Below are 26,838 nucleotides of genomic sequence, written 5' to 3'. Positions count from 1 at the left end.
GAGGGGTCTGGAACACAAGTCATACGAGGAGCGGCTGAGGGAACTGGGGTTATTTAGTCTGGAGAAGAGGAGGCTGAGGGCAGACCTTATCACCCTCTACAACTACCTGAAAGGAGGCTGTAGTGAGGTGGGGGTCGGCCTCTTCTCCCTGGTAACAGATGATAGGACGAGGGGGAACGGTTTGCAGCTGTGCCAGGGCAGGTTTAGGCTAGACATTAGGAAAAACTTCTTCACCAAAAGGGTTGTCAGGCTCTGGAATGGGCTGCCCAGGGAGGTGGTAGAGTCCTCATCCCTGGATGTATTTAAAAGAAGGATAGATGAGGTGCTTAGGGACATGGTTTAGTGGTGGGATGTCAGGGTTGGGTTAGAGGTTGGACTCAATGATCTTAAAAGGTCTTTTCCAACCAAAGTGATTCTATGATTCTAAAGACCTTCTACTTCTTTTTAAAACTCTTTTGACCATAACTGTTTTATTTTGAATAAAAAAAAAAAAATAAAAAAAAAAATCTATCTTGAAGGATTGAATTGTAATGGAAACACTAAATCTTCCTATGCTGTAAAAACAAAAAAAAAAGAAAAAAGATTCTGAATTCTTTTTTTTAAACCAGCTTTACCAAATGAAAGTATAAGCAAACTTGCCTTCTGAATCAGTGTTAACATAGTCCAGAAGACTGAGGAGGTTTAAATAAGGTTATAATTTGCATTTTTAATAGAGGCATTCATAAAAATATTTTATTAAAAAAGCAAATTACAGCTTTATTTTAGTTAGTTTTACCAAAATCCTAGTACTCACTAAAACTAGGATGAAGTAAAACAAAATAGCTCAGGCTTCAAATCCATATTTGCTGACAATAATGACAAATAGCATGCACATTACATTTTTAAGGACAAAATTATGCAATGCATTAATACTATTTACTTTTAATATTCTAAGAATAAAACCTTCAGAAACAGATTTCTTCAGCAGAAAGACAAATTTTAACTTGAACATTCTTAGCATACCATAGAAAGTTTACTTAAGTTCACATGGTTTTGGGTTATAGCCATGAGCGATCATTGTTTGCAACAGAAGAAATCCTGGCTCTACGGAGATACTGATAAATTAATCAAAATGGAAAAGATTTTGAGTAGTAACAGTCCTTCTGACAAAAATATATAAACAGCTGATCAAATATTTAGGATACCAAAATGCACCTATGTCAAGACCTTTTGCAATGCTGCTGAAAACTGTTAAGAAGAAAGTAATAGATCATTTCCATCGCCAGTAATGTCACTTTGTAGGGAGAAACAAAGAATGAGGTGTCTTCCCTTTGTTTTTATTAAAATTCTTTTGCCTGCCAAGACTGAAGCCATTGGTTGTTTCCAGTGGCACTGGATATTCATGTTGATTTTATGTGAGCTGCATATTAAACATATATGTACTGATCTTATGTTGATGTTTAACTGTTGCATTCTTGTACTGGGTTACATAACATGCAACGTTGAAACAAATGCCTTAATGTCAAAGACAACAATAAGGGCTTCGATAAGTGCATAGGTGACAAAAGGAAGGCTAGGGAAAATGTGGGCCCCCCCTGAATGAGGCAGGGGACCTAGATACACAAGACAAGGAAAAGTCTGTGGTACCAAATGCCTTCTTTGCCTCAGTCTTTACTAGTAAGACCAGCCTTCAGTTATCCAGGTCCCAGAAACCAGGGGGAAAGTCTGTATTAAGGAGGACATACCCTTCATGGAAGAGGATGAGGTCAGGAAATACTTAAGCAAATGGGACATACATTAAGTTGATGAACCCTGATGGGATGCACCCATGAGTGCTGAGGAAGCTGGACGATGTTACTGTGAGGCTGTTCTTGATAATCTTTGATCAATCAAGGTGACTGGAAGCAAGCATCCAAAGACTGAAGTAAACATCACTCCTATCTTTAAGAAAGGCAGGGAAGACCCAGGGAACTACAGGCCAGTCAGTGTCACGTTGATCTCTGGGAAGGTGATGGAGCAACTAATTCTGGAAACCATTTCCAGGCACATGAAAGGCAAGAAAATCATGAGAAGTAGTCAGCATGACTTCACCAAGGGGAATTGGCTCTCTGCCAAGCATTCCAACAAATCAAACAGGATAAGATCAATGCAACAATCATGATCAAGAAACAGTAGTAAAATCTTCAACATCCTCCCAGAGAAAACAGCAAGTTGAGCCCTAAAATTTTCATACCCAGAGGCTAGCTTCTAACTGCAGTATAATTCCTTTCCTACCTTACAATTCTTTTTACAGCTTTATAACACAACAGATTTTAATTTCTTATTTCCATTATCCTGCTTAGAAAGCTGCTTCTGAATTTCCCACCTATGATGATTACAAACATTCTCATTTATTGTCTCATAGTATTCATTACAACTTTTGGAGGTCTGTACCACCAAAAAACCCCCAAAACCAAACCAAAAAAACCCCAAACCCCTGTATTATTTGTCATAACTTTCTAATGCACAAAAACATCCTTGCTACATAGGAACTCTAACCATGGACATATATCACACTTTTGTTTTGTGCTTGCTGAAGAATTTTGCTTTTGTGATTTCACAGAAGAAAAGGTTCTGATAAAACTTTCCAGCCATTCATCTCCACTCCTCTTTCACACTGGCTAGCAGAATTATTCATGCGACTACTCCCTGAATGGTTTCAGTCAAAATTTATCAATTTAATTTAAATAGCAAGTCTTTGCTACTCTAGCAAAGCCCAGATAGGTGGATAGGACAGAAGCAGTAGGTCTGGCAATTATGAACAGTCAGGGACAGTAAATGCAGTTGGAAGAGAAGATGTATCTATAATAACCTCAAGGAAGGCTGGTGAGAAGGAGCCATGTATTAGAAGTAAGTGGGACTGCACAGCAGAGACAAACTCCAGCTGCTGAGAAGGAGCCATGTATTAGAAGTAAGTGGGACGGACTGCACAGCAGAGACAAACTCCAGCTGTATGCTTCTTTTGCCATTCTTCCAATACAGCTCAGGCTCAAGAAAATCTAAGACAGATCTGTGGCTTTCTTTACATAATAGTTTACAACTTTGAAAAGTTGCATTTTAATAAAAATGCAATCAGATTCTACTGATATATCAGCCTATGCCAAGAAACAATCATGTATACTGAATGGAAATACTGCTTTTATTGCCAAAAATGTAACTGACAACAAAGTGACAGCTAAGCTCTTGCAAGGTGATTTTTCTTTCTGGTTATAAATTAACAAGACATTAGTTATTTTTACTAAATATCTATTTACATGCTTCTAAGTTCCTAATGCGACAACAGAGTTCCTATCACCTGATTGTATTCACTGATACCCCTGTTCAGTTACTTCAGGTATGACAGTACTTTTGCTCTGGCAACTTCACAGCAACAGAAAATTGACATTGTAAAGCCACAGGACAACTGCAGAAGGTTAACTATGTGGATGTATTCCTTTCTTAGTGTTGATAGATAAGAAATTGAATACTCAAAATGTGTAACTCCTTGTTTCAGTGCGGTTCAAAAACTGAGTTAATTAAAAAAAAAAAAAAAAAAACACCTAACTGTTTGCACATGTTTGAGTGAAGGAGGATGGAAAGAAGTTGGCCTAAAGTGTCATCAGGATCAATGAAAATTAGTATTGCACCACCCAATCCTATGTATTAGCTAAAGACTTCTAAAAACTTGTGTGTGATAAATTTGGGACTTCCTATGCACAAGGACAAATGTGTAAACAGAAAACGATACAAGCAAAAACCTCATTCCTTATCTCAAGACTAAAAGTAATAAGTAGTAACAACTATGTTTTTGTGGTGTCTCTAGTTTATATTGCTTGAAGGAAATAAAAAATGCTTGAGATTTCATTAATGTTACAGAAACATTTCTGGAATTCAAGCAAATATCCTTGTTTATTCCTCTTGGCACAGGCACTCCTCACAGAAGACCAAGAAACATTTGGAAAAAAACCCCACCAATAGCATACTAACAACCTATCTGATTCAGAAACAATACTTAAAACTCTCTATGTTTTAAACTCAAGATGTAATTTGAAACAGGAATGTTAAGCTCCCCAACTAGTACTATCACTTCACAAGCTTGGAAAATCAGTTTTAATTCAGCATTGGTAACATTTCTGTTATTTTCCCAAACTTCACTGCTATGCATTTTGAAGTGCATAATTACAAAAAAAAGCAAAAAGGATTTGCATTACACAAACCAACCAACCAAAAAGCCTCACATGAAATACAATCTTTAATTTTCAATATTATTGTGAAAATACCTACTCAAATATATAGGTATCTCTAGGTTTTAAATTAATAAGACTGAATGTGAGAGCTCCCCACTGCCAGTCATGCCATCTTCAAATAGCTAAAAATGGATTATCCTTTACTACATAGTATGTCTAGCCCTTTTCAGCCAGATCTCAAAGCTTCTTCCCTTCAATCCAGGGAGTCACCTGCACCTTTTCCTCTTTGCACATCCATTTTTGGGGCATGCTACATCCACTCCAGGATGATGAATGAGGAACACCTTTTATTTCTATACTACAGTTCTGCTCACAGAACCAAGAAGGTACATAATAAAGGGGAACAAAAGAGGAACATATTGATTAAAAATTAATTTTCCACCTGACAGGCTCAGGCCACGTATCTCAGGCACACAACACATTGGAAGCAGCACAAGGATGATGCTGGCCATGAACAGTGCTTATGTTATTGCTGCTGCAAAAAGTTGGAATGAGTTTTTTGTTAAATATGTCTTAATGCATTTTAAAAAAGAACTGCTACTTAATGATAAGAAACTTATATTCTGAGCTTAGAGTCAAAAAGCTATCAGCACTGTAAAATTACTGGACAATTAATTACCACTCTCCCATACTCTGCAGGTGAAATCCAACCATGGAAATTGGGCCACTGAAATGATTAAGATACCTTCTTTGAGGGCAGGTCTGCTGCAGAGAATTAATTTCTCTGTCTTACCAAAGGGAGAATGAATAGGCAGAGACAGCAAAGAACTCATAATTGCTGCCAAGTTGACCAAAAGATCTGTGCTATTCACATTATTTTCTGTCCTTAGAGAAAACATTAGAAGTAATCATGTCAGGGTTTACAAATATAATTTTGAAATAAAAGTGTACATATTAACTCCAAATTTAATCCCTGAATCCTCATCATGGTAAAATTAATTCAACTTTTTGATGAAGTTTCCATCTTAATTTGTCCCTAGAGGCAGGAAGTGCCTTCTACCCTGTTGGTGTAGTCTATCCCATTAACAGTAAGTCCTGCTGCCATAACAATAAATATCCAAAATATCCATATTTAGCAAAATAATCATCCCTTGTCTTTATATGCAGCAACCATTCCCCATGAAATGAAAGTCAGAGAGCAATTTGATACTGCAGCATGGTAAAATAAAGCCTAGGATTTTGCAACAGCTATTTGCTTATAATAATTCACAGAATGTTTGTCTTCCAGAAACCTACTGGTGCATCTTTAGCAATTTCTTGACCATTTCTCTTTTTGGAGGATGACTATTTATAGAAATATATATTATCTTTTAAATTCCATGAGTCTATGAAAGATTAGGGTGGTTACAGATCACTTACTATCAGATGGATATCTACACCACACAATTACACATTTTTTTGCCATCCTGAACACTGATGATAGAAAGCAAATTAATTTAGAACCTAAATTCCTGATCTTGCAAACAAACATGTGCTGGCATTTTTTTCCTCCCAGGTATGTTCATAGAATTCAGAGACAGCTAACATATGTACATGAACATATGGATAAGCATGGAGATGCAAAATCTTTCTGCATCCTGACAATGAACAAGTAAAAAAAAAAAATCTCTAATATTAGGAAGGCAACCTTCATTATTTAATACAAATTAGTTTTTATTTTATAAAACATGTATACAAATGCACAATAACATGGAACACATTTCACATCATTTACTGTTCTCTACAGGGTCCGTTCCTACTAATTTGTTGTCAGATTTAGTTATTCTGACTATAGTCCCCACAGTACCTAAAAGGAGAAAAGGAGAACTGTAATTATTCTTATGATGCCTAATACATGTCTATTGTATTAAAATTAAGAACAAAAAAAAGTCAAGTAATCTGTGTTCTTCTGCATCTTAATTGTCTTTCATTTCTGTGATTTGAAAATCTCTTGGTTTAATCAAAACTGATGAAATTCTTTTCCCAATGACATTAATGGCAAAACTAATCGCTCACAGAGGCAAGAATCCCCTGTTGTCTCTCTGACTCATCATAAGACAGAGCTTTTCTAGTGACAATTCAATGGTCTCAGTATCTATACTAGGGAATTTCACGTAAAAAAAAAAAAAAAATCATGTCAAAGTATTTGAGTGAAATTTCATTTCATATTGGCACAATTCCCACTGTGAAAAGCTACTTCTTTCCTTTCCTTTTTAACCAGAATTTGTAGCCCTTCTTTCCTTTCCTTTTTAACCAGAATTTGTAGAATTACTGGTTTGTAACCAGAACTGTACTATAAGATTAATATGCAGCAAAAGATAATTTTTGCACCAATAACCTCTGTAGCTCTAAAACTGCTTATGTCAAGACACAGAATTAAGAGAGGTTTTGGCCCTTGGAAATCTGTTGAAATAAGTGACTATCACTAGAAAAATAGCATAATCCTTCCTGAATGCCAAGTACACTATGCTTATTTGATGGCTTTAAACTGCTTGTTTTCCTTAAGATCAAAATGGGACAATATATTATGGAGATTCCTTGTCATACAAGCTTACTTAAACATTAGATGTGCTGTGTCTTAGAGCCATGAGCTCTTGTATTAGGCTATAGTTAAATAAACCTGATGAAAATCAGAAGGATGTCTGCCCAGAACTTTTTCTTCTAATATTCCCTTATGTAAAGCTGTTTTAACACTCCTGATACAAAACTGAGATATTCTCCTCTTCCCAAACACTGGCCATTATTCAAAAGGATGTCACTATCTCTCTGTACACTTAAAGGTTAAAGGAAATTTCTAAGATATTTGGAATTGTTTCTTGCCAGAGCTAAAGCTGGATGTAAATGGCATTAAATAGAGAGCTGATCGAAGTGGGGAGGTACTGCAGAAGAAAGGACTCATAATAAAAAATACAATCATTTTAACACTCTTTTTTTTTTTTAGTAGAGATGGCTTTGCATGAAATATATTTGTATGCAGCTTACTCTTAGAGTTTACAATAAACAAACATACTATATCTAGAAATGTTCACCCAGGCTTGCATAGAATTTTAAGTAGCCAACATAACCCAGATTTTCAACAAAGCTTCCCAAACAAATTAGCTATCAATAAAGAGAAGTAATTTCAAGAACTGCATTGCAGCAGTTATGCTGACTGAAGAGTCAAGACTTCCAAGGTTTTATATTGGATTCTGCTTCTAATTCACTGTCCTTTCACAAATCATTTCATCTGTTCCTCAGTGCTAGAAAAACAAGATTTTGCACTTAGAGATGGCCTTTGAACATGAAATCTCAAAGTGATCAAGAAAGATAAGCCACTCTAATTTATTTTACAGTTGAGGAAAGTGGTTTAGAGAGATGAGGTCACTTGTATAAGTTCAGAAACTTAGTAAATAATAAAGACTGAAATAAAAACCAGATGCCCTGCATCTCAGTCCAGGATCTTATTCAATGCAACGTATTGCCTCTATAATGCATTGGAAAGCTGAATTATTTTATTTATAATTTAAATCCACACAGCAGTAGAAGCATGCAAACAACAGTGAACATGAAGAAAAAATATGACAAACAACAACAAAAAAAAGGTTCCAAACCAGCTAACAAGCTCAGTCAGGCAATATACTTTATCACAAGTATTCAGAGAAAAATCAGAAAAATAAAAAGGCAAATGGTAACAGAAGCTCATACATTATTCGGGAAAGAAGATGTTTCATTTCTTTAGGGATAACAGACTGGCACAAGTCACTGGGCACAACTGCAAACAAGACAACTGTCTGAAGTTTCTCTGCCTACGTAACAAAAACACAAACACTACAAACCAAAAAATAGTTAATTAAATGAAGAATAAAATATCAAAAGTACCACTTTCGATAAAATAAAAAGGCAAAGGCAAAGCTTCCATCCCAAAACAAATTTCCAGCAGCTGCTGTTTATGACATAGCAAGCACAGCCCTTGCCATTTGGGAAAGGTATGCAAAATGTTTACTTATCTTTACTCGTGCTTTAATTATCGCACTGAACTGCTTCCAAAGCATTTTTTCTTGTCTCTTCATCCACTAAAAGAACCATTAATGACTCAAATAAAAAATCTACACAAATCAACAGTTATACCAAGTTGTTTCATATACTTTCTATTAGCACCCAACTAAATCTATTATTAAAAGCTATATTCTGATTTCTCCATTATCTGTGAACTTTGTAGCATATTTTATGACACTAAGATGTCTTCTAAGTATTTACTTTTCTCTCTAAATTTTAGGATTTTGCAATATTATTTATAAGAAAATTGTAATTTTTTCAAGATTCCCATATGACAAATCACAGTATGACTCATTGCGACTACATTTTTGAGTGTACTGTTTTCCCTACTATCAATTCTGAAATGGCCCCTCATTTGCAAAACCCTTTAAAAAGACATTTGATACAAAACAGCTTTTGAACTACTTCTTTTCAAGCATCTGAAAAAGATCTGTATTTGACCTTAAGATTAAGAGCATAGGAAGATGAAGTCTATGCTTCTACTATAGGCAGCTATCCAGCACTGTGAGGAAGGTTGTAGGCACTGTTACTGAAATATTCAGGATAGTGACCTTAAGACAGAAAAAAAAAAGAAAAGAGAAAGAAAAAAATAAAGCGTGATTCAAACCTAGCAAGTTAGACTAGAAAAAGATGAATTTGCAATAGCATAAAAAATATCACCTGACCAGCCAGATAAAATTTTCATATATTTAGCAAAATATTTTTAACGTTCCATCGAGTCATGTCTCCTTTCTAACCAAAAATTACACCTGAGAGCATGTATTCTCTTTAATTTTTTTGTTTTTTATGGCAGTAAATAGAAGCTTTACTAAACCTCAGGTTGCTAATAGGCCTCTAGAACCTGTGGTCATACAATGCATTCTCAACTATTTTATGGCTGCCTTGCCAATAAATACTAAACACTGTCTCCTTTTTTTCCAGACATAAAATGGACCACAGTGAAATGGACCCTAGTAAAGATAACAGTTTCAGTAATTGTGTAGTTGTGCTCAACAGATTTTTAATATTATTTTGATTATATAAAGATACTATCAATTTGAAAAAAAAATAAATTATATGATGCTGTTGTGTCTACACCTAGTTTGATAATTTGGGCAAACTTATTTTCAGAGGCTTTTAGGGGTGATCTTTCCTCTCCCCCTTAACAACCCTCTTTACACTTTCTTTCCTAAAGTCTACATTTTGCAAAAAAGCAGATTCCAGGAAATGAAGTTACTTGTTTGGATAAACTGCCAAAGCCACTTCCTGTACGCACTTGGCAGAAATGCTTGGGTAAAAAAAGCCTTATGACATTTTTCAATCCAACCAAGATGGGCATTCCATTCAGCCACACAAAAACTCAATTTAGCCCCAGAACTGTATGCCAGTGTTATATATTTGATGGCTCAAAGTATTACAGTCCAGTAATAATAAATTCAATTTTACTTTTGTCAGGAAAAATAGCATCAAACAGGTTCCAAACAACAAACACACCGACTACTTTATCCACCACCTGCTATTATTCCATTTTTGGTATCTTGCTGTTTTTTCTCTCCTCTCTGTACTGCCTAGCACGTGAATGCACTGTAAAGAGTAACTTATGAAAAGTCTGCAAAGAGACCGTTGACTGGAACATGGCATAACATAGTCATTGTTATATTTGGCATTGACACTATTTACGCCTCATTCAGTAGTGGATAGAAAAGGAAAATTTTATGAGAGAGCGTCTGTAACAAACACCTGGGCTGCTGTAACAGAAAAGCATCAAATACGTGATAGTCATCAGAGGAACTGAACAGGCTGTCAATGACTAAATCTTATTTTGCTGGACTTTTTTTTTTTTTCACCAGGCCTTGCCCTGCACAATCTCTATTATGACAAAGTTAGGTCTTTGACTGTAACAAGATAATTGTTCTAAGCAAAGTGATTAAAAGTATCTATAAAGGAAAAAGTAATCGGCTATTAATCTGGTTGCTTTGACTCCAGACCAACCTGTTTATCTTAAGGACTAAAAAAATTTGCCTAAGGGGTCACAATTAGATATAAAGGAATGTAAAGTTGTAACTCTTCTTTCTACAGCTCCCCTAATTTAATGAAGCTCCAGCTCTGGCCCCCGTCTTTAAGCCTTCAGTTCTTTTCAGGGGTAACAGCTAAATTAAGGGAGACAAGCAGTCACTTCCAGCTACTGTTATTGTTTTACTGTACATGTAATTTCAAAACACATATAACAGTCTTTTCTCTCTAGCCATTTTCCATTCAATAATTCTCTCGGGTTCACATTTTGTTCTCTAGTAACTCAGATCTTACTTCCCTGCAACCGACGGTCTCTCTTGTTCCTCATCACATTCCAAGCTTCATCAGGAATACATCCTAAGCCACACATCTCTCTGCCCTTTTCCACCCTACTTATCAAAAATAACTCCAGTGCATCCCCACCCTTCCCTTTTTATCCCTTCCACATCAATTTTCTCCTCCCACTTTTAGATAGTCAAGTGTGAGGCACCAAAACTATTGTAAAGTCACTTGCTCCCACTGTCTATTCTGACTAGTTTCCTGGCAGCCACAGTATTTTCACAAGACAGACAAAAAAGAGCGTTCAGAAACACATTTGCTATTTGTAACCAGCACACAGGCTTTTAATGCATTCCACCAAACAGATCAAACAGATTCTTGACATTTGAATCTGAAAAAGCCCAGAAACAGTGTGTGAGAAAGTAAAAGGACTATCGTCTTTTTCACTTTTCCCTTTTTTTGAGTCTCCCTCCGCTGCTTTAGATGTTATCACAGAAATTTAAAACACAGCATTAAAATTAATTTACTCAAAAGACCAAGACAAGACCAAATTTACCCAAGCCTTTTTCACCTAAATATAAATTCAATTACTTAATATTAAAAACTACAGCTAACAAGTTCACTCATAGGAATATAGAAACATATATCTAGTTGGCATGCTTCAATCTATTCCTTCCTTCTAAAATCTGGAGAAAAGCAGGCCTGGAACAGTGTGCAAAGGTAGTATTAGAAAGCTCTGGGGCACCTTATGAGAAGGCCAACAAAGAAGACACTTCTGAAACAACGGCCAAGACCACAGATCTTCCCTTTTGTAACAGACGCAACTTCTAGCAGTTCTGTGCAACTTCTAGTGTTTCTTAAGGAGGAAGGTCCCAAATGGTCCTTGACATTTCCAGGCCAAGGGCTTCAGAAATATCTGCAAAGAAGGAATACCGTAGAACTGTGCCACCATATATATGCAGAGACTACTCCTATTTAACAGACAAGCAGCGACTTTTTGCACCAGATTCAGTTTCCAAATGGTTTAAAGTTGGAGCTCTATACAGAGTACACTGCAGGAATCAAACCTAGGGCAACAAATGCATGGAAGAGTGTAGCAAAATCCTCTATTTGAAAAAAGCCATATTCATTCAGTGCTTGTTAGTCACAGATTAAAATATGCTTATTTATAGTATGCACTCAAATAAGCTTGGAGTCTAAAACCCTACAAAGTTATATTACAAACTACAGGCAAACTCAGGAGTGGTACTCTAAGCTCTGAGTATTTCTTCCTGTTGTTCCCACAATGCTGTGCAATAATTGTCTGGATTGAAGTGAGTATGTTAATTCTCATTTAAATCCCAATCTCAAAGAAGCACATGTCAAAATTTTTAATCAAAACCAAACAGCTCATATTCCAATATACAGTCCTAAATTAAAACCATTCTATAAGTATTCAGAAACTTCAGAAACAGATAACAAGGTTTTTTCACTCTGAAAAAGTCCTTAAGTTTTTATATCCAGCTTTATTTAATCTTAAATTCACTCAGAGACATACCTAGGAACAACACATGAGAGCAACCTGCAATGATCCACGAGGGAAGTTAGGCATGGGAAATAGATCCTTTTGACTTGACCCTGCCTCTTAAAACAGTAAGGGTAAATGCATGAAAGTTCTAATTCACATAAATGCATGAAAGTTCTAATTCACAAAGTATCAAAACATTAAATGAACATTCAGTATGTTATTAAGTCCAACTGACATCATAGGGAAATAACAACATGCTTATATGTACTTCCTCAGAGACTAAAACAGCATTAGTGGTTTACAGAAGCCCTGACAATAAATCCTGCTCGGTCATGCAATGATACAATGAATCTTGTGACTGCCTTGGACCTATTCTCTTTCTAAGCACTTACCCTTTTTCTGATTAACCTTCGTAGCTCTATAGGCTATGCCCCCAAACTCTAGACCCCCCCCAAGAGTGGAAGACCTCGTGTTATCCTCTTCAAGCCATGTAGATATTTTCATCATCAGGCCTTGACAGGGCGAAAGTAGTTGTGCCCAGTAAACGAGCATGTAAAATATTTAGCTATAAATGTCAAAGAACTTATAATTTTAAATAGGCACATTCAGAAACCAGAAGGGGATTGGCCACATACATATATAGAATTATAGCAACTAAAAACTGGAGAAAATATTAAATCTGTGCTTTAGCACTTCAGCTAAACACTACGTAATAGACATCAACAAGAAAACAAACTGAACCACAAGTTATCAAACACCAGTCTACACTGGGGTTTTATACCTTCCTGTGAAGTATCTGAGAGAGGAACTGATGCAGGCATTTCCAGCACTTTTATGCCCAGGAGGGGATGCTGTTTTGGCAGTGGCACATGAGTATGTCCTTACAACATCCATGTCTGGGTACTATTTCGATGTACTGCTATAATGTTTTTATTTATTTATTTCATGAATACAAGCCTCACAGGAAAAACAAGCGATTTCAGCACTTTAGCAGTCAGAAGTGACAATGACTTCATATGAAAAAAATCCCAGACCCACTCTCTAGCACAACACAGCTTTCTCTGTGCTGTTTTTTCCACCAGAGAAGGTTTAGAAATTCTTAAGAAAAAAGAAAAATAAGTATAAAAAAGTTACATAAGCTGCTAAGGCAATTGAAATATAAAAGGCTCCAATGAGAACTCCTGAAAATAGACATACAAATTTGCAGAATACATGAGAAAATTCATCAGTCAGTATTAACACAAAGCGACGAATAACGTTTTAGGGTATGTTCTCTTACTGCCTGTCCTCTGGAAGCAAATACATCACAAGCAAGGATTGGAAAATACATTTACTTTTATTCTTGGGGAAAACAGATACACAGACACTTTCAAAAAGAAAAAATTACTTTTCAAGAAAAGATTATCACTTTTTCACTTTATCACTTGGAGGGATCCTGGATAATATCTTCTGTATTATAAAAGGTTAGTTGCACATGGACTTCATTGTTTTAAAGACAGTGATTTTGAAAGAAAATTGAAATTACCACCTCAAACTTTATTTTTATAACCCTTTCATTAACATTTTAGATTAATCTAGTTTTGTATGCATTTCATATGATGTAGCTTGCAAGTATTTTCTTTTTGAAATAACTACTGGATCCTCATAAATACAAAAGGAAAAAAACAAGCCTGAAAATGTGAGCTAAACATAATATTAGAAAGTATAAACTAATGCAAAGAGAAGATAGCATTACAGTTGAAATGCTCCAGCTCTTCATTAAAAAGTCATACTCTAAAGCATGCCAAGATATCAGTCTGACTTCTACAGTGAATATTTTTAAAGATTTAATAATCTTGAACTACTGATGTGATAAACCAGACTCTCTATCTTTGTATTCTCTATGCTGAGACATAAATATGGAGAAATTGGTTTGATTTCTGTTGAGGAATAAACAAAAGAAAGTGTCTTCCTAAAAGAGTGTGAAATATATATTATAACTATTAAAGAAGTTAATATCTCCATTTTGGAAAGCTTATTGTTTGTTCCGGCATGATAAACTGGAACAAACAGTTCTTAAAGGCTTTTATCTCTAGGTAGTAGAAAGCCTAAAATGGCAGCGGAAAGCAATAGTTACATTGTAATAGGCATAATAAAATAAATTGCAGAAGGTTTAAACATGGCATCCAATACTAACAGCATCAGATTTTCAAATTCCTTTTCTATATTAATTTTGCCTAGATCTGAAATTCAGAATATAGTTTTTGAGCTGATCATTATTTGAAGGAATTACAGAATTAAAATAAATATTAAGAACACTAAGATAGTAACAGTAAGAAAGTTCAGCAACGCAAGGAGGCAGCAGCAGCAGGGCCAGGAGATGACCAAATGGAAAAGGCTTGAGATTATTACACTCAAGACACAATAAAATAAAAGAGTGAGAATAGTGATTATATAAAATGATTGGAAACCAGACTGATGATTAGGAAACTAGAAAAGACAGTAAAAGATGAAATTTAGTTTAATTTGAATGCGAGTCTAGTAAAAGTATGCTGAAAAATCAAGTAGGGGGCTCATGTTAGGAGTACGACTATTTGTATAAGCACAGCACCATTAACAACAACAAAATCTTTCAGCAAACCCTTTGCTCAACAGTCACCAAGTGACTGACTTACAGAAATTGTATTACCAGGAAAAATTGAAAACAGGAAAACAGAAAAACTACTAAGGGGGAGAAGATTAACCATAAGCACTGTAATACAATAGTAGTAGTAGACAGTTTATAACTTTGTCATGACTAGCATCCACCATTCACTGTATCAGAGTCAGATACCAGTGGCTTGAAGAACTGGAATACCTGCTAAATGCTTACCAATGTTAAATAATTTCTTTAGCCACACCACTTCTGCTACAGGAAAGCAGCCATAATTACCTACATGTCAGGGATCTTGGATTGCACACAAATTTACAAAGAACCTCTTCACCTCTTTGTATAACTCTCTGTCATCAGTCCAACTTTCAGATTTGCTTTAACTTCCAGAAGCGTTAGATCAGCTCCTACCTGCCTCTAGGTATAAAAAGATTAAAGACTGTTTTCACTGTAGCTTGGTAGATGGGTACAGCAGAGCATCTTAGCCTGAGATCTGTAAGACCAGCCTTGCAATGAAAATTAGTAATAGCTTTTACGTGACCTAGAAGTAAAAGCTACTAAACTTACTTCATAAAATCATGGAAAACTAAGTATCACCTCAGTTCAATTTCACCTCATCTCCAATAATTTGTTTGCTCTTTTCTTTCACACTAAAGTCAATAACGGTCCAAATTTTCTCAAATTAACTTAAATACTACATAACCCCCTGCTAACATAATGTTATTCTTTTAAAAGTATGTTTCTGAACTTAAACAGTAGTTGAAAATGAACAAAACAAAGTCACAGTTACTAAATAGATGTTCCAGAGCTAAAACTGTGAGACAAAAAGGCGATGTATCAGAGATAAGTAAACTGTACAATGTTTGATTTTTTCAGTAAAAACATCCAAAACTTGAGAGCCTGTTCTCACCGAAGCAAAAAGTCATAGCTCCACCAACTTCAGTGGAAAAATTGTACAATAACAGAAGCACAAAACTGGCCTGAAACATTTGCATGAAACTTACCTTAACCTGTTAAACGTATGCGAAATATTAGGAAAAAGTAGGGGTTTGTGGGGTATTTCCAGTAATTTCTAGTTTGGTTTTATATTGAAATATGCCAAGACTAGTCTCTCAAGTTAATATCTATTTCTGTTAGGAACAGGATGTGAAAGGACATTTTTAAGATTAAATGCACAAACAAAAGCAAAACAGAACTCTGTTCTATTATTTAGCAGAATTATCAGTATCTGCACAGAAATATCTAAAGATTAAGCTAATAGGAAGAGCTTCTAGTCTTTTGTATTGCCCATCTGCATACATAACATGCATGTAGTGGCTCTGTTAAAAAGCACTGTAGTCTCTTGAGACTGATGTTCATAACAATAACAATATGGAAGAAGTTTCACAGATGCATTTGCCAAACCTGACAGTCAATATATAAAGGAATTCAATCACCCTTCAAGTACGCAGAAACTTTCAGAAGCATATTTTACCTCTAAAAGACTCAAGAGTTGAAGAGCTTCAATCACAAAACCCAAAAACATCTTTAAGGAGTTAGTCTGAAAGCTCCAATAGCATTTTTAGACAGCCAAAATATGGCTAATGAGAAGCCAAAAAGATTTGAAATAGTAGAGGACTTCCAGGGAACACTAGGTTACATTTCAGCAGACTAATCTGGATAAGAGAACAGTAAACTGGAATAAAAATACTGGAAAGTTTCCCCATCTAAACAGACTCAAGAGGAAGGCAGTAAAAACTGCCAAAAGCATCTTTAACAAGCTTCCAAACATACGTTCCACATCAGAAGAGATTCCCAGCTGAGAAGTGGAAAGAAAGACATGATGGGCATCTTAGAAAAAACAGAAATCTTTTGTAAAACTAAATAAATGTGGAGAAAGAAAAAGCTGTAGATGGTCATATAAGCAGTGAGCGGTTTTACATAACAGCACTTTCAATATAGAAGATAATTAAGTTTCAATGTCTCTGAAAAATTAATGAAAGTACTGTAATGATCCACTCCTCACTCTCATTAAATCCTTACAACTTAAAAAATCTGCCCTTGATGTTGCAAATGGAGACCTAGCTCCAAAAAGCAAAATCTGGGCTTCATCTTCTGAAAATAACTCTATGTTCATATTTATAAACACTTAGTTAAGAAGAGAAAAATCCTAACAGACAGGGCTTTATCATGGAGTACCAATTGCAAGAGCTCACTTAACTTTAAATCTTACAACATGTATTTATATTTCTTTGTAACAAAGAATAGTCATCTGTTGTTGCTTACATAGATGTTTCTATGTAGCCTCAAACTTCTTAACGCGTTCATTTTCTTCTGCTCACTAATCTCAGTGAGTTTAGTTCAAAGTCCTCACTCAAGCAAAACTCACAGTGAATTCTGACAAAATAAAGCTCTTGGAAGCAGTGCAGATACAAGAGTAGATTTTGAAATAAAACCCAAACAAACCAAGAAAACCAACCCCCAGAAGTTGAGTCTCGTACAAATTCACAGAGTTAGTCTTCTTGGCATTTATTGCAATGAGTGTACTTTTAAAGAGAGTAATTCTGTTCTAGGAACTACTTTGAATTTAATTTTCACTTTTTGTTCATTTCACAAGATTAAAAAGAGAAGTAAAACTGTGAACTTTAAGACAGTCAGAGAGTGCAAAATGTATAAAAGCACATGAAAAATTCAAAAATTCCCACAATTACATGCTACAAAGCATGTGCCTGAAGATAGACGTGTGTTCATACTCATGACATGAATTGGAGCCTTAGCAATACATGTTTTATCTGCTGACTTGAAATACCAGAGAATAACTTTGCTAAACTTATCAGAAGTGAAGCCCCATAAAATTGTTCAAAAGCATAAGCTGACTGTTAATATTTGCTGAATTTATTTTGAAGGCTTTTTAAAATACCTAAATCTTAAGCAGTGAAGTCTGATACGTCCTGCTTCTCCTTAAACTTGGCAATAATGAAAAATTTGTTGTAGCAAATAATCTCTCTATGTTATAGAAAACATTTAATGCTTAAGAAGTTAGCAAAACAATATGTCTTTATTTAAAATAATAATTACAAGAATTTAACAGTAGCCATGAAATATTCACTACATCTTACTAAAAGCTGGTAGAAATTCTGCTGGAGAGCAAATGGAATATATACTTTTTCCTGGACCTGTAACAGAAAACGTAGCACATACTTTTTTTTCTGACTAATGAGAAAGATCAACAGTAAGTCTGAACAACACCCTAAAGGCATCAGTGAGCTCTTTTGCTGACCAAATAGCAATAAAATGGGTACATCTGTTGACAAAAGATCTGTCATGAACACAGTGCCAAGAGTCTGTCCCCAGATATCCCAAAGCACTACCAGACACAGAAAAGACTCCAAGAAACATATAGGTTTGCTAAGCACTTACTTTTTCTGGAGGGTTGAGACCTGCCTTTTTCTGAACTGAAGGACATAGAAAAAATTCTGATGGAAAACCTCAGTCAATCCTTTCCATTAGGGAGCTTTCTGTGGGTTTTCCAACAATAGAAGGAAGCTTTTCCCCAAAATTATTACATAAATATCTAAAATAGCCAAGATAAATATTTTGAGAAGTCTTAATACAAGATGAAAGCATTTAGCTTTCAGAATTGAGCCGTTGGTGAGTTATCATCACTACTTCCCTGCTATTCCTAATCTCCATCTCTTTATAGAAACTTGTACGTGCTTGCACAGTGCCTAGCAAAAAGTGATCTTAAATCCGGAATCGGATACATAGCAGGTAAGTTGTTCACCAAACTCTCAAAAAACCTGGCAACTTCTCAGTGAGAGATAAAGGAAATGGCTAAAAATGGTCAAAACATGACCCTAATAAAATCTGTTGCGAGAGCAAAATAATCCCTCTCAAGCCCATCAGCATATACAACTATTTGAAGCTATTACTAATATTTATTGTGTTCTTTGAATGTCACAATATTCACACTGTTTTCTGGTAACCAAACTGTTTATATTTCAGGAGAAAAACAAATCCAGCAGGATGAAAAATGGCATCATACATCTCTTACACTGACAGAATTACGCCAGAAGCAAGCAGCAGCCTGAGGCCTATTTCAAAATAAGACTTATCTGTATAGAAGTGATATGATAAAAGTAAAATACAACAAGATGTTTATCAGTCTAGTGAAAATGATGAAGTCTGATTTTTTTCTTGTCTTGCCAGATTCATTCACCTTTGATTTATCCTGAAACTACTAACTTGTAATAATTGATACCACCTCCCAAGAAAGATTATATGTAGTCCTATATTTGAATTTGGACTTCACATACAGTATCTCTACTAGATATGAGTTATGAATAAAACTGAAGCTGTAGTAGAGACTTTACAATGAACTAAATTATTGCATTAAAAATAAAATCATTGAAGCATTTCTAAAGCTCAGGTTATTACGCCAATAACTTATCTTTGATTTTTTGGAACATAAACATATGGACACATAAATTAAATTCATAGCCAGAGAGTTATGCCTGTTTCAGATTTATGAAAGATATTATGATGCAATAAATAACAGCAGCTACTGAGTATGTTAGAGTGGTTTGCTTACTTTACTCATGTAGTTACAGATTTATAAATTAGAGTGTTCTGTGATTAAGATGGGTATTCAAAAGTAAGTTCTCCTCTTCCATGGTCTAACACTTGGACAAAGATAAAAAGTCCTGGCCTGTTCATTCTAAGCTAACTGTCTTATGCAATCTGTAAAAGGCCCTCAGTGATGGGAGCTGGCTTGCCAAAATGTCAGCAGCAGGCAGCCTTGCACTGCTTCCAGGCAGCCTACCTACCACTCCCTCCTAAAAGAAATCTTCTGGGATCCAAGAAAAACAAATCTGTCAGCATGTAAACTGGTATAATGCTTAACTGAAGGATTCAATGCTATGTAACCCCATGTCATCAGTAAAACCTAGGGCATTATTAGGACACTGCACTTGTGTATTCCTCTGCTTTAAACATCAAGAACACCCTGATACAGACTGTAATACACACTGAAAAAAGCACAATACAAAACAGAGCAACAATCCACATGTCCAATTTCAGGTTTTCCACTGGTATCAAACTTTGTGGTTGACCATATTTTACTAATGACATTCTTTTCAATATGAGCCCTGCTATTTAAACAAGCAGTTAAAGACATACCTGTTCAGAAGAAATACCACTGAATCAACTCTTTACAGCTTAGTATTTATTAGTAGTTGGAAAATATGATACAATGTTGCCCAAAGACCTACTTGGAAATCAAATCCGGGGTGTTTGTTTCTCTGTTTGTATAGTTATTACCATTAAAGGCTGCTATTTAGAGAAGAGATTCAGGCATACAGGAGGTAGGGAAAAGATAAAATGTCCAGGAAGGTAAATATTACAATATGTCAAGCCTTTGAAGATGTGTTATATTCACTCAGTTTCTTCTGAAGAAGCATACATAGTCAACGCAACATGGACTAAAAGAAAAAAAAGTCAAAGGCATGCCTATATAGATAAGTACAGTTGTGGAAGTCACTCATTCACCTTATAGTCAGACTGCCACGGGACAAATTTGGTCCAGGAGTCATTTTACTGCTGTGATGAGCTCAAGATCATTTTCCTCTCAACACAGATCACTGCCTTAAACTCAGCAGTGAAACAATATGGCTACATTTCTCCTGCCCAAATCAGTGCCTGGATAAGGTAGAATAGAAATCTAGTTACCTGTATCTTTCCACACAGAAATGGCCCTAGGTCATATGGGAAAAAAATAGAAATAAGATTCACCATACAGAGATAGCAGTTCTATGAGACAATCCATTTTTTACTATACAGAGAAATAAACCTTGCCAGTATGTTGACAAGCCTGCCTGTACTATTATCATTAGCCTACTTTTCATAAATTTAGCAGCAGGTGAGTAAATCTGGAGATTTTATGAAGAAAAAGCAGCAGCAAATCTAGCATGAGAGTAACAGAACTAGATTACTCTATTTTCTACTGCAGAATGGTAAAGATCTGTTTCTGGGCAAACAAATCTTAAAGCTACAGAACTGAAAAATAAATGCAAAGTTCTAAGTTAAATAATTTGTCTTTTAAGAAACTAAATACTAGCTAGATTCCCCCATAACTATTTCACTAAACTAAATATTTTTTTCCTTACTTTCTGCTGATTTCCTAGTTTAATTGTTTTTAGGGTAAGGAAATGAGATAGAAAAATGGAAAACACATTACACGTGATTACAGAGACATTAGAGACACTAGAAATACCACTTTATATCGCATTAAAACAGGCTGATTGTAGTGCTGAGACAACAGAATTAAAAAAAAAAAAAAAAGCAAGCTTGCAAGCTAACTAAACTGTTAAAATAGTTCACATACACATAACCTACATGCTGTGCATTGAAATCTTCATAAATTATGTAAGGTACAGGAAGTGTTTAAGTGATGAAGAATAGCTTTAATATTACACTAAAGGTTCTACTTGGGAGTTCTACCCTGGCTCAGGCCCAAGCCCTTTCACACATCTTTAGCAAATCCTTAATGCTTATAGACAAGACAATGTATCTAGACAGTTCAGATGGATTTTGAAAGGAATGGATAACTTTATAATTATGAATATTATTTTCAGGTTTGCAATACATGAAGAATGAGGCTCTGTGCTCAAGGAAGAAAGATGCCTCACTTCCATTTTTCTTCTGTTTGATGAAATGTCAGGACAGAATTCAAAGTCAGGTCATCTTCCAAACTTTTTCTGAAATAGCAGTCCTTGCTAATGCAGAGTGGGGGAGATAAGATTCAGCAATCCAGTCATTTTTGCTGACATGCTGGTTCCTACTTTATGTTCAAAGAAAACTCACATGTACATACACACACGACTGCTTGCAAAAAGAGAGAGCATAGTATCGAGGCTGGGAATTTGCTAATGCCTCTAAGATCTGTATTTAAAGACTAAAGAATACGTGGCATTACATAAAATATGTAATTATATTAGTCATTTGTTGATAAAATACAGCTAATTTTGCTAACATTTCTGAGGTTATCAAAAGCTTTGAGTTATAAGGGTGTAATTATATTTAGTCAATACTATTATGACACCAAATGAAGCAAATTCTTCCTATACAATATGAAGGAGCATGATAAATAGGAAAAGTATGAGGCAAAGGGATTTCCTCAGCAGCTGAGTAACTTGGAATAGAAAGAAGTAATATGGAAGAGCATTCTGAAGCACGAAGAGGTATAAGAAAGGAATCACCAAACAAATTCTCAACTTCTCCTTTGATTTAGGAGATAAATTAAGAACAAACACACATAGGCATTGCCATAGGAGAACAGATGCAAGATCAGTCTAGCCTAGTATCCTGTATGGCAAGCAAGTGGCAGCATGGCAGTGTTGGATAATTCTAAAGAATATGTGGAGCACCCACTGTAAAAATCCATTATATAATCTTTTGTAGGATTCATCCTGATTTTTTTAACACTGTACTGATATATAGAACATGAAGAAGGAGTTCTAATATTCTCTCTTTCAATAGCATTTAATATTTTTTAAAGCAGTATTTTGTGCCTAATTCCTGACTACTGAGTTTTACCAATAGCCTCTTGTGTGGGATCTCACTGTGTCTTTTGATAGTTTGATAATGTTAATGACTTCTTAATTTTCTTCCTGAATCACACATTTAAAAACCCACAGAGTTTAAGACGGGATATTTCCTTTGCAGAAACCAGGATAACTAGAACTTCTAAGGTTTCAATTTCTAATTTTTTCCGCATTCTGTTCTTAGACATAGTTCTGATTGTTTCACATGTATGCAGCAGCTTATGATACAACCCTTGTACGTTCATTTCTTCCTTCTAATTTCTCTCCTGCTTTTACAATCTGGCATCAGAGCCAGAAGCATAAATAAAGAAATTTAATTTTATTTCAATTTAAGATTTCTCTCCTAGACTGGAAAATTAAAAAAAAAAAGTGTTTATTGTATATTATAAAATACTGTGCAATTAATATTGTCTGCACAAAAATTCTCTCTGTATCTGCAGTTCTGGTTTAGATCTCTTTTTTGTTAAAAGTCAGTATTTTCAATTCTTCCAGGGGAAAAATATTATTTCCTAGTATTTATTACTGAATTGTGCTCAAAAAATCCTCTTCTGAAAATTCATGCGAAGATTCAAGGGCCTGCAACTGAATTTATACTCTGGTTTTGCAGGACTGCTCAACAGAGTATTCATATTGGTTTGTAAAAGCCATCAGCACCTTGAGAGGGCTATAAATTTAAATGCTTGCATTTGTGGATACAGAATTAGCACAATATGGCTGATATCGAAAATAAAACTTTCCTGTACTGGTACACATTTGAATTGTATGCTGTAAATCATATTGTAATATTGCAATATCTGCTCACATAATTAGTTACACTAACCTGTTTGTCTGGAAAGAAAAGGTAGTTTGTGAACTGAAGACCTGAAATCTTTTGCCTCTTTCAGATTAAAACAGCCAGATGGGCTCTGACTTTCTTCCAAGTTTACAGAAAGAGAATGCTCCAAGACTGTAGAACCAGCAGAGGCAGCATTAAGCTGCAAAAGAGCATCTTGTGCTTTCTTTTTTTCTTTTTTTAGCATATTTACCAGAATATCTGCAAGATAAATTAAGGAAATCATGAAGGACCACTTTTTTTTTTATAAAGCAACAATCATCTTTGTTTATCCTAAGTTGTGTTTTTTTTTCTTTTTCCAAGGGGAACAATTCACATTATGGAAGCCTATATGTGAATTTGGAGTTGGGCATATTCTTTGTAATTATAGTCATCCACCTCAGTTTTTCCAAACAGTAGATTCATTTTTACTAAATACTAACAAATTCACACATTGACTACAATTGTTGATCTCATTCAATCAACACCTGATAAAAGCATTTATAAACAGGAATGAAAACTCTAGTTTGGCATTGTGTGACACTCCCTTTTTTATTTTTTAAATTCTGTAATAAACAAAAACTCAAAACAAAAGAAAAAAACTCCTTAATTTACAGGTAGCCTGGCAAGTGCATCACATCTTTAAGCTTTTCACAATAAGAATGTTTACTAATATACAGAACAGGTCTTTAGGAAAATTATTCCAATAACACTATGTATTTACTGGAAGTATATTTGGTATAAATGCATTTTGCCTAACAGCTTATAGAGGGCTTACAACAAAAATCCTATGTGCATTCAGCCAAAACCACAGGAGTCTCTATGATATGTTTTTTGATATGCTATCCATTTTAAACCTAATTAATCTTCTAAATGAACACCAGGAAATCTAAGTAGTCTTTGGGGAATTTTATTGACTGGACTAGGTAGTAATAATAAAACACTTTACAATTCAGTTGTTATGATAGCTCCTAGCTACCATAGGCAAGAAGGGCAGTTTATTGACTAAACAGCTTCCATACTTCTCGCCACTTCATCACGTTAATTTTCTAATGATGATGTACACTCACTTAGTGGCTGTAGACTCCATAAATCAGTTTCAGGTTCAAGGTCTTAATTTTTACATTCTTCCTGTATAAATCTAATGTGGATTTACACAAGTTCCTTCCTTGTACTTCTGCAAACAAAGCCATATATAACCATCAAGCACAAGTGCATCTCATAGAGATCTTTTGCTTTTTCTCATTATCAATGTCATACTAATGAAATACTTTATTTCAGGAAGAAATGTTTCTGGGAATCCAGATCTTAAAATTGACATGAAAATTGAAGAATTTTTTAAAAGTAATGATAAGTCAGTGTTGTAGCTAAATTTATTTGAAAGTGCATCTTGGGAAAAGAACAGCTTATCTTCTGTGACAGAGCAGAAATAGAGAAGCTTTCCTGCCACCTCAATTCAGACTGGCAGCAGCTACACCCCAATGCAAAATGCCATTCTCATTTGGTCTGTAAAATTGATCTAGAGTTGTTGAACACAAAGAATGCAGCTGGGCTTGCTTTTACTAATAACTGTGAAAGAATCTCTGTTACCTATAAACTCTAAACCAGAAGAAAACCATTCTTTCAGTCCTCTGTCATATTCAAATTTTATGCACCAAGTAGCCACAAAGTTAGGGACACAGCAATGCTGCGTTCTGCCCGCAGTTCTGTCAACCTGCTAAAAACAACTCCCATGCATTGTACACCAGTGCAGCTACTCACATTTTTCCTGTGAGGCAGTGAAATGGACAAAGCATGTCTGAGAGGTTTAGTATTTTTATATGCAAAAAGCTTTAGCTTTAATTTAAATTTTAAAGTTGCATGTAAAGAGTACAAGTTCTATATTTATTCTAAAGGCAAATAGCCCAATAGTCCCCAAAGTAGCACTTCATTTGGCTAAAAATAACACTTACAGGAAAGTCTATTCTTTGTGAGGTAATAAATTGGTCTTTATATAGCATCAGAGTTTCCCATAGTTTAACTTGCTTGAGAAGAGTGTTTTAGGCATGGCCTGACCCACAGCATTTGGATCTTGGCTGGACCATTCTAAAGATAAGTGGTTCTTGGATCCAAGATTTTGGTTTAGGATCACAACTGAAATAGAAGCAGGTGCAAAGCAGGAGTGCTCCCACATCAAAGCTGGAAACTGAGTAATTGCTTTAACACAGTGGGGTCAGTAGAGAGAATTTCCCTCCATATAGCTACTGTCTATCTCACACACACAAAACCATTGTAGCCAGATCAGCTCAAACATGGTATTTTTCCTCACAAAGGATACTGATTTCATTGTCTCTTTGCTGCAGAAGTTCTTTCAGTTTTTTCAATTCTTCTTCTCCTGCTTCTCTGTTAGTGTCTTCTTCTTCAGAGATGTGTTGCGAGAGCAGTTTTTTATCAGAAATCTTTGAATTATTCAGTAGTTGCTATTAGGAGAAACAAAAAAAGCACACACGTTTAACTTTACCTCCAGCTATGTACTTATTCTACTCTGAGACTGTCTAGCTATTGTAGAAAAGGTAAGAGTTTCCTAGAATCTGGACAGAACAAAATCATGCCACCAGCTGACTGTCAAGTTATATGCTTTGTGTCAAGTATGGGACAAGTTGTATTTGCTGATCTTCACTACCAAGTGTACAATTTAATTTACTCTTTCTATACATAAATTCCAGTGTTCTCTAGAATCACAGAGCTTTCTGTATTAGCAATGTAACTAAAGCCCACTTATTTAAAGGCAATAACTTAAGATCAGGAATGTATACATTATTATATTGGAAAAATATCCCCAAATACATAAAATTACATATTTTCTTCCTTTTTTTCTATTAATTTCATTTGTTCTTCCTATTTTAAGTGCATCTTGTTTCCTCGATGATTTAGAAGGGCTTACACCACCATCCAGAGAGTTAGTGTAACAGATTCAGGAATATGGTGTTTCTACTCTTTATTTTTATCTCTTTGAATATAGTTTGTCCAAAATAAAGCCTCCATAGTGCTGGGAATACAGATGGATGCATATATCCATATATAAATAACTTGCGTTGATTCCAATAACTTCCAGTGCTCTCTTACAATTTACTACGTGCAGAGAACCTTGCTGGGGTTTCCACAAAATGCTGCTGAATTTTTCCAACTAAATTTCAAATTTCTATCAGTCCTCCAAGCACTTCACTGTTCAATTCTTTTACCCTTTTCCCATGCCTCTGAACTGTATTGCATTTCTTTTGATACTTTTCAATCTTGGAAGCCTTCAAGTTATTTTCAGTGCCAGCTGCACTTCCATCTGTGTTTAAAAGAAATACCTTCACATGAACGAAGCAATACTTGATCTTGCGTATGTCAGCACCAACATCCAGAGTGCTATCAGGATCATTATCTTCAAGATATGCTTCAATTAACTCATCCAACCTGAAAATGCATAGCATTTTTAAGGAAAAAAAAAATCACAAACAAGCAGACAACTCTGTAAAGTAATGTGCCAAATGCAATACAAGATTTACCAAGCTGACTGATATTAGTAGGTTTTTTTCCTTCAAGGTCCATGCAATTGCAATGTACTTTTGTTCCTGATAGTAAAACCTGGATTTGATGCTGGACATTCATAGAATCATAGAATCATAGAATGTTTTGGGTTGGAAGGGACCCCTAGAGGTCATCTAGTCCAACCCCCCTGCAGGAGCAGGGACACCGCTAACTAGATCAGGTTGCTCAGAGCCCCATCCAACCTGGCCTTGAATGCTTCCAGGGAT

The 26,838-nt window shown here is 35.3% G+C and overlaps 1 protein-coding gene across 1 annotated transcript in view; it reads right to left on the bottom strand.

Moving 5' to 3' along the window:
- Nucleotides 1-26,838, bottom strand: part of KIF6 (kinesin family member 6) — a 162,050-nt gene that overhangs the window by 64,887 nt on the left and 70,325 nt on the right. The window contains 3 exon segments of the mRNA XM_035896974.1: nt 23,066-23,278; nt 25,374-25,515; nt 26,392-26,497. Coding sequence (XP_035752867.1) covers nt 23,066-23,278; nt 25,374-25,515; nt 26,392-26,497 — 461 coding nt within the window.

Source organism: Egretta garzetta, unplaced genomic scaffold (genome assembly GCF_000687185.1).
Source record: "Egretta garzetta isolate BGI_Z169 unplaced genomic scaffold, ASM68718v1 scaffold306, whole genome shotgun sequence".
Classification (NCBI taxonomy): Eukaryota; Metazoa; Chordata; class Aves; order Pelecaniformes; family Ardeidae; genus Egretta; species Egretta garzetta.
The sequence above is the reverse complement of the archived record's forward strand: the minus strand, read 5'-3'. Positions and strand labels throughout refer to the sequence as shown.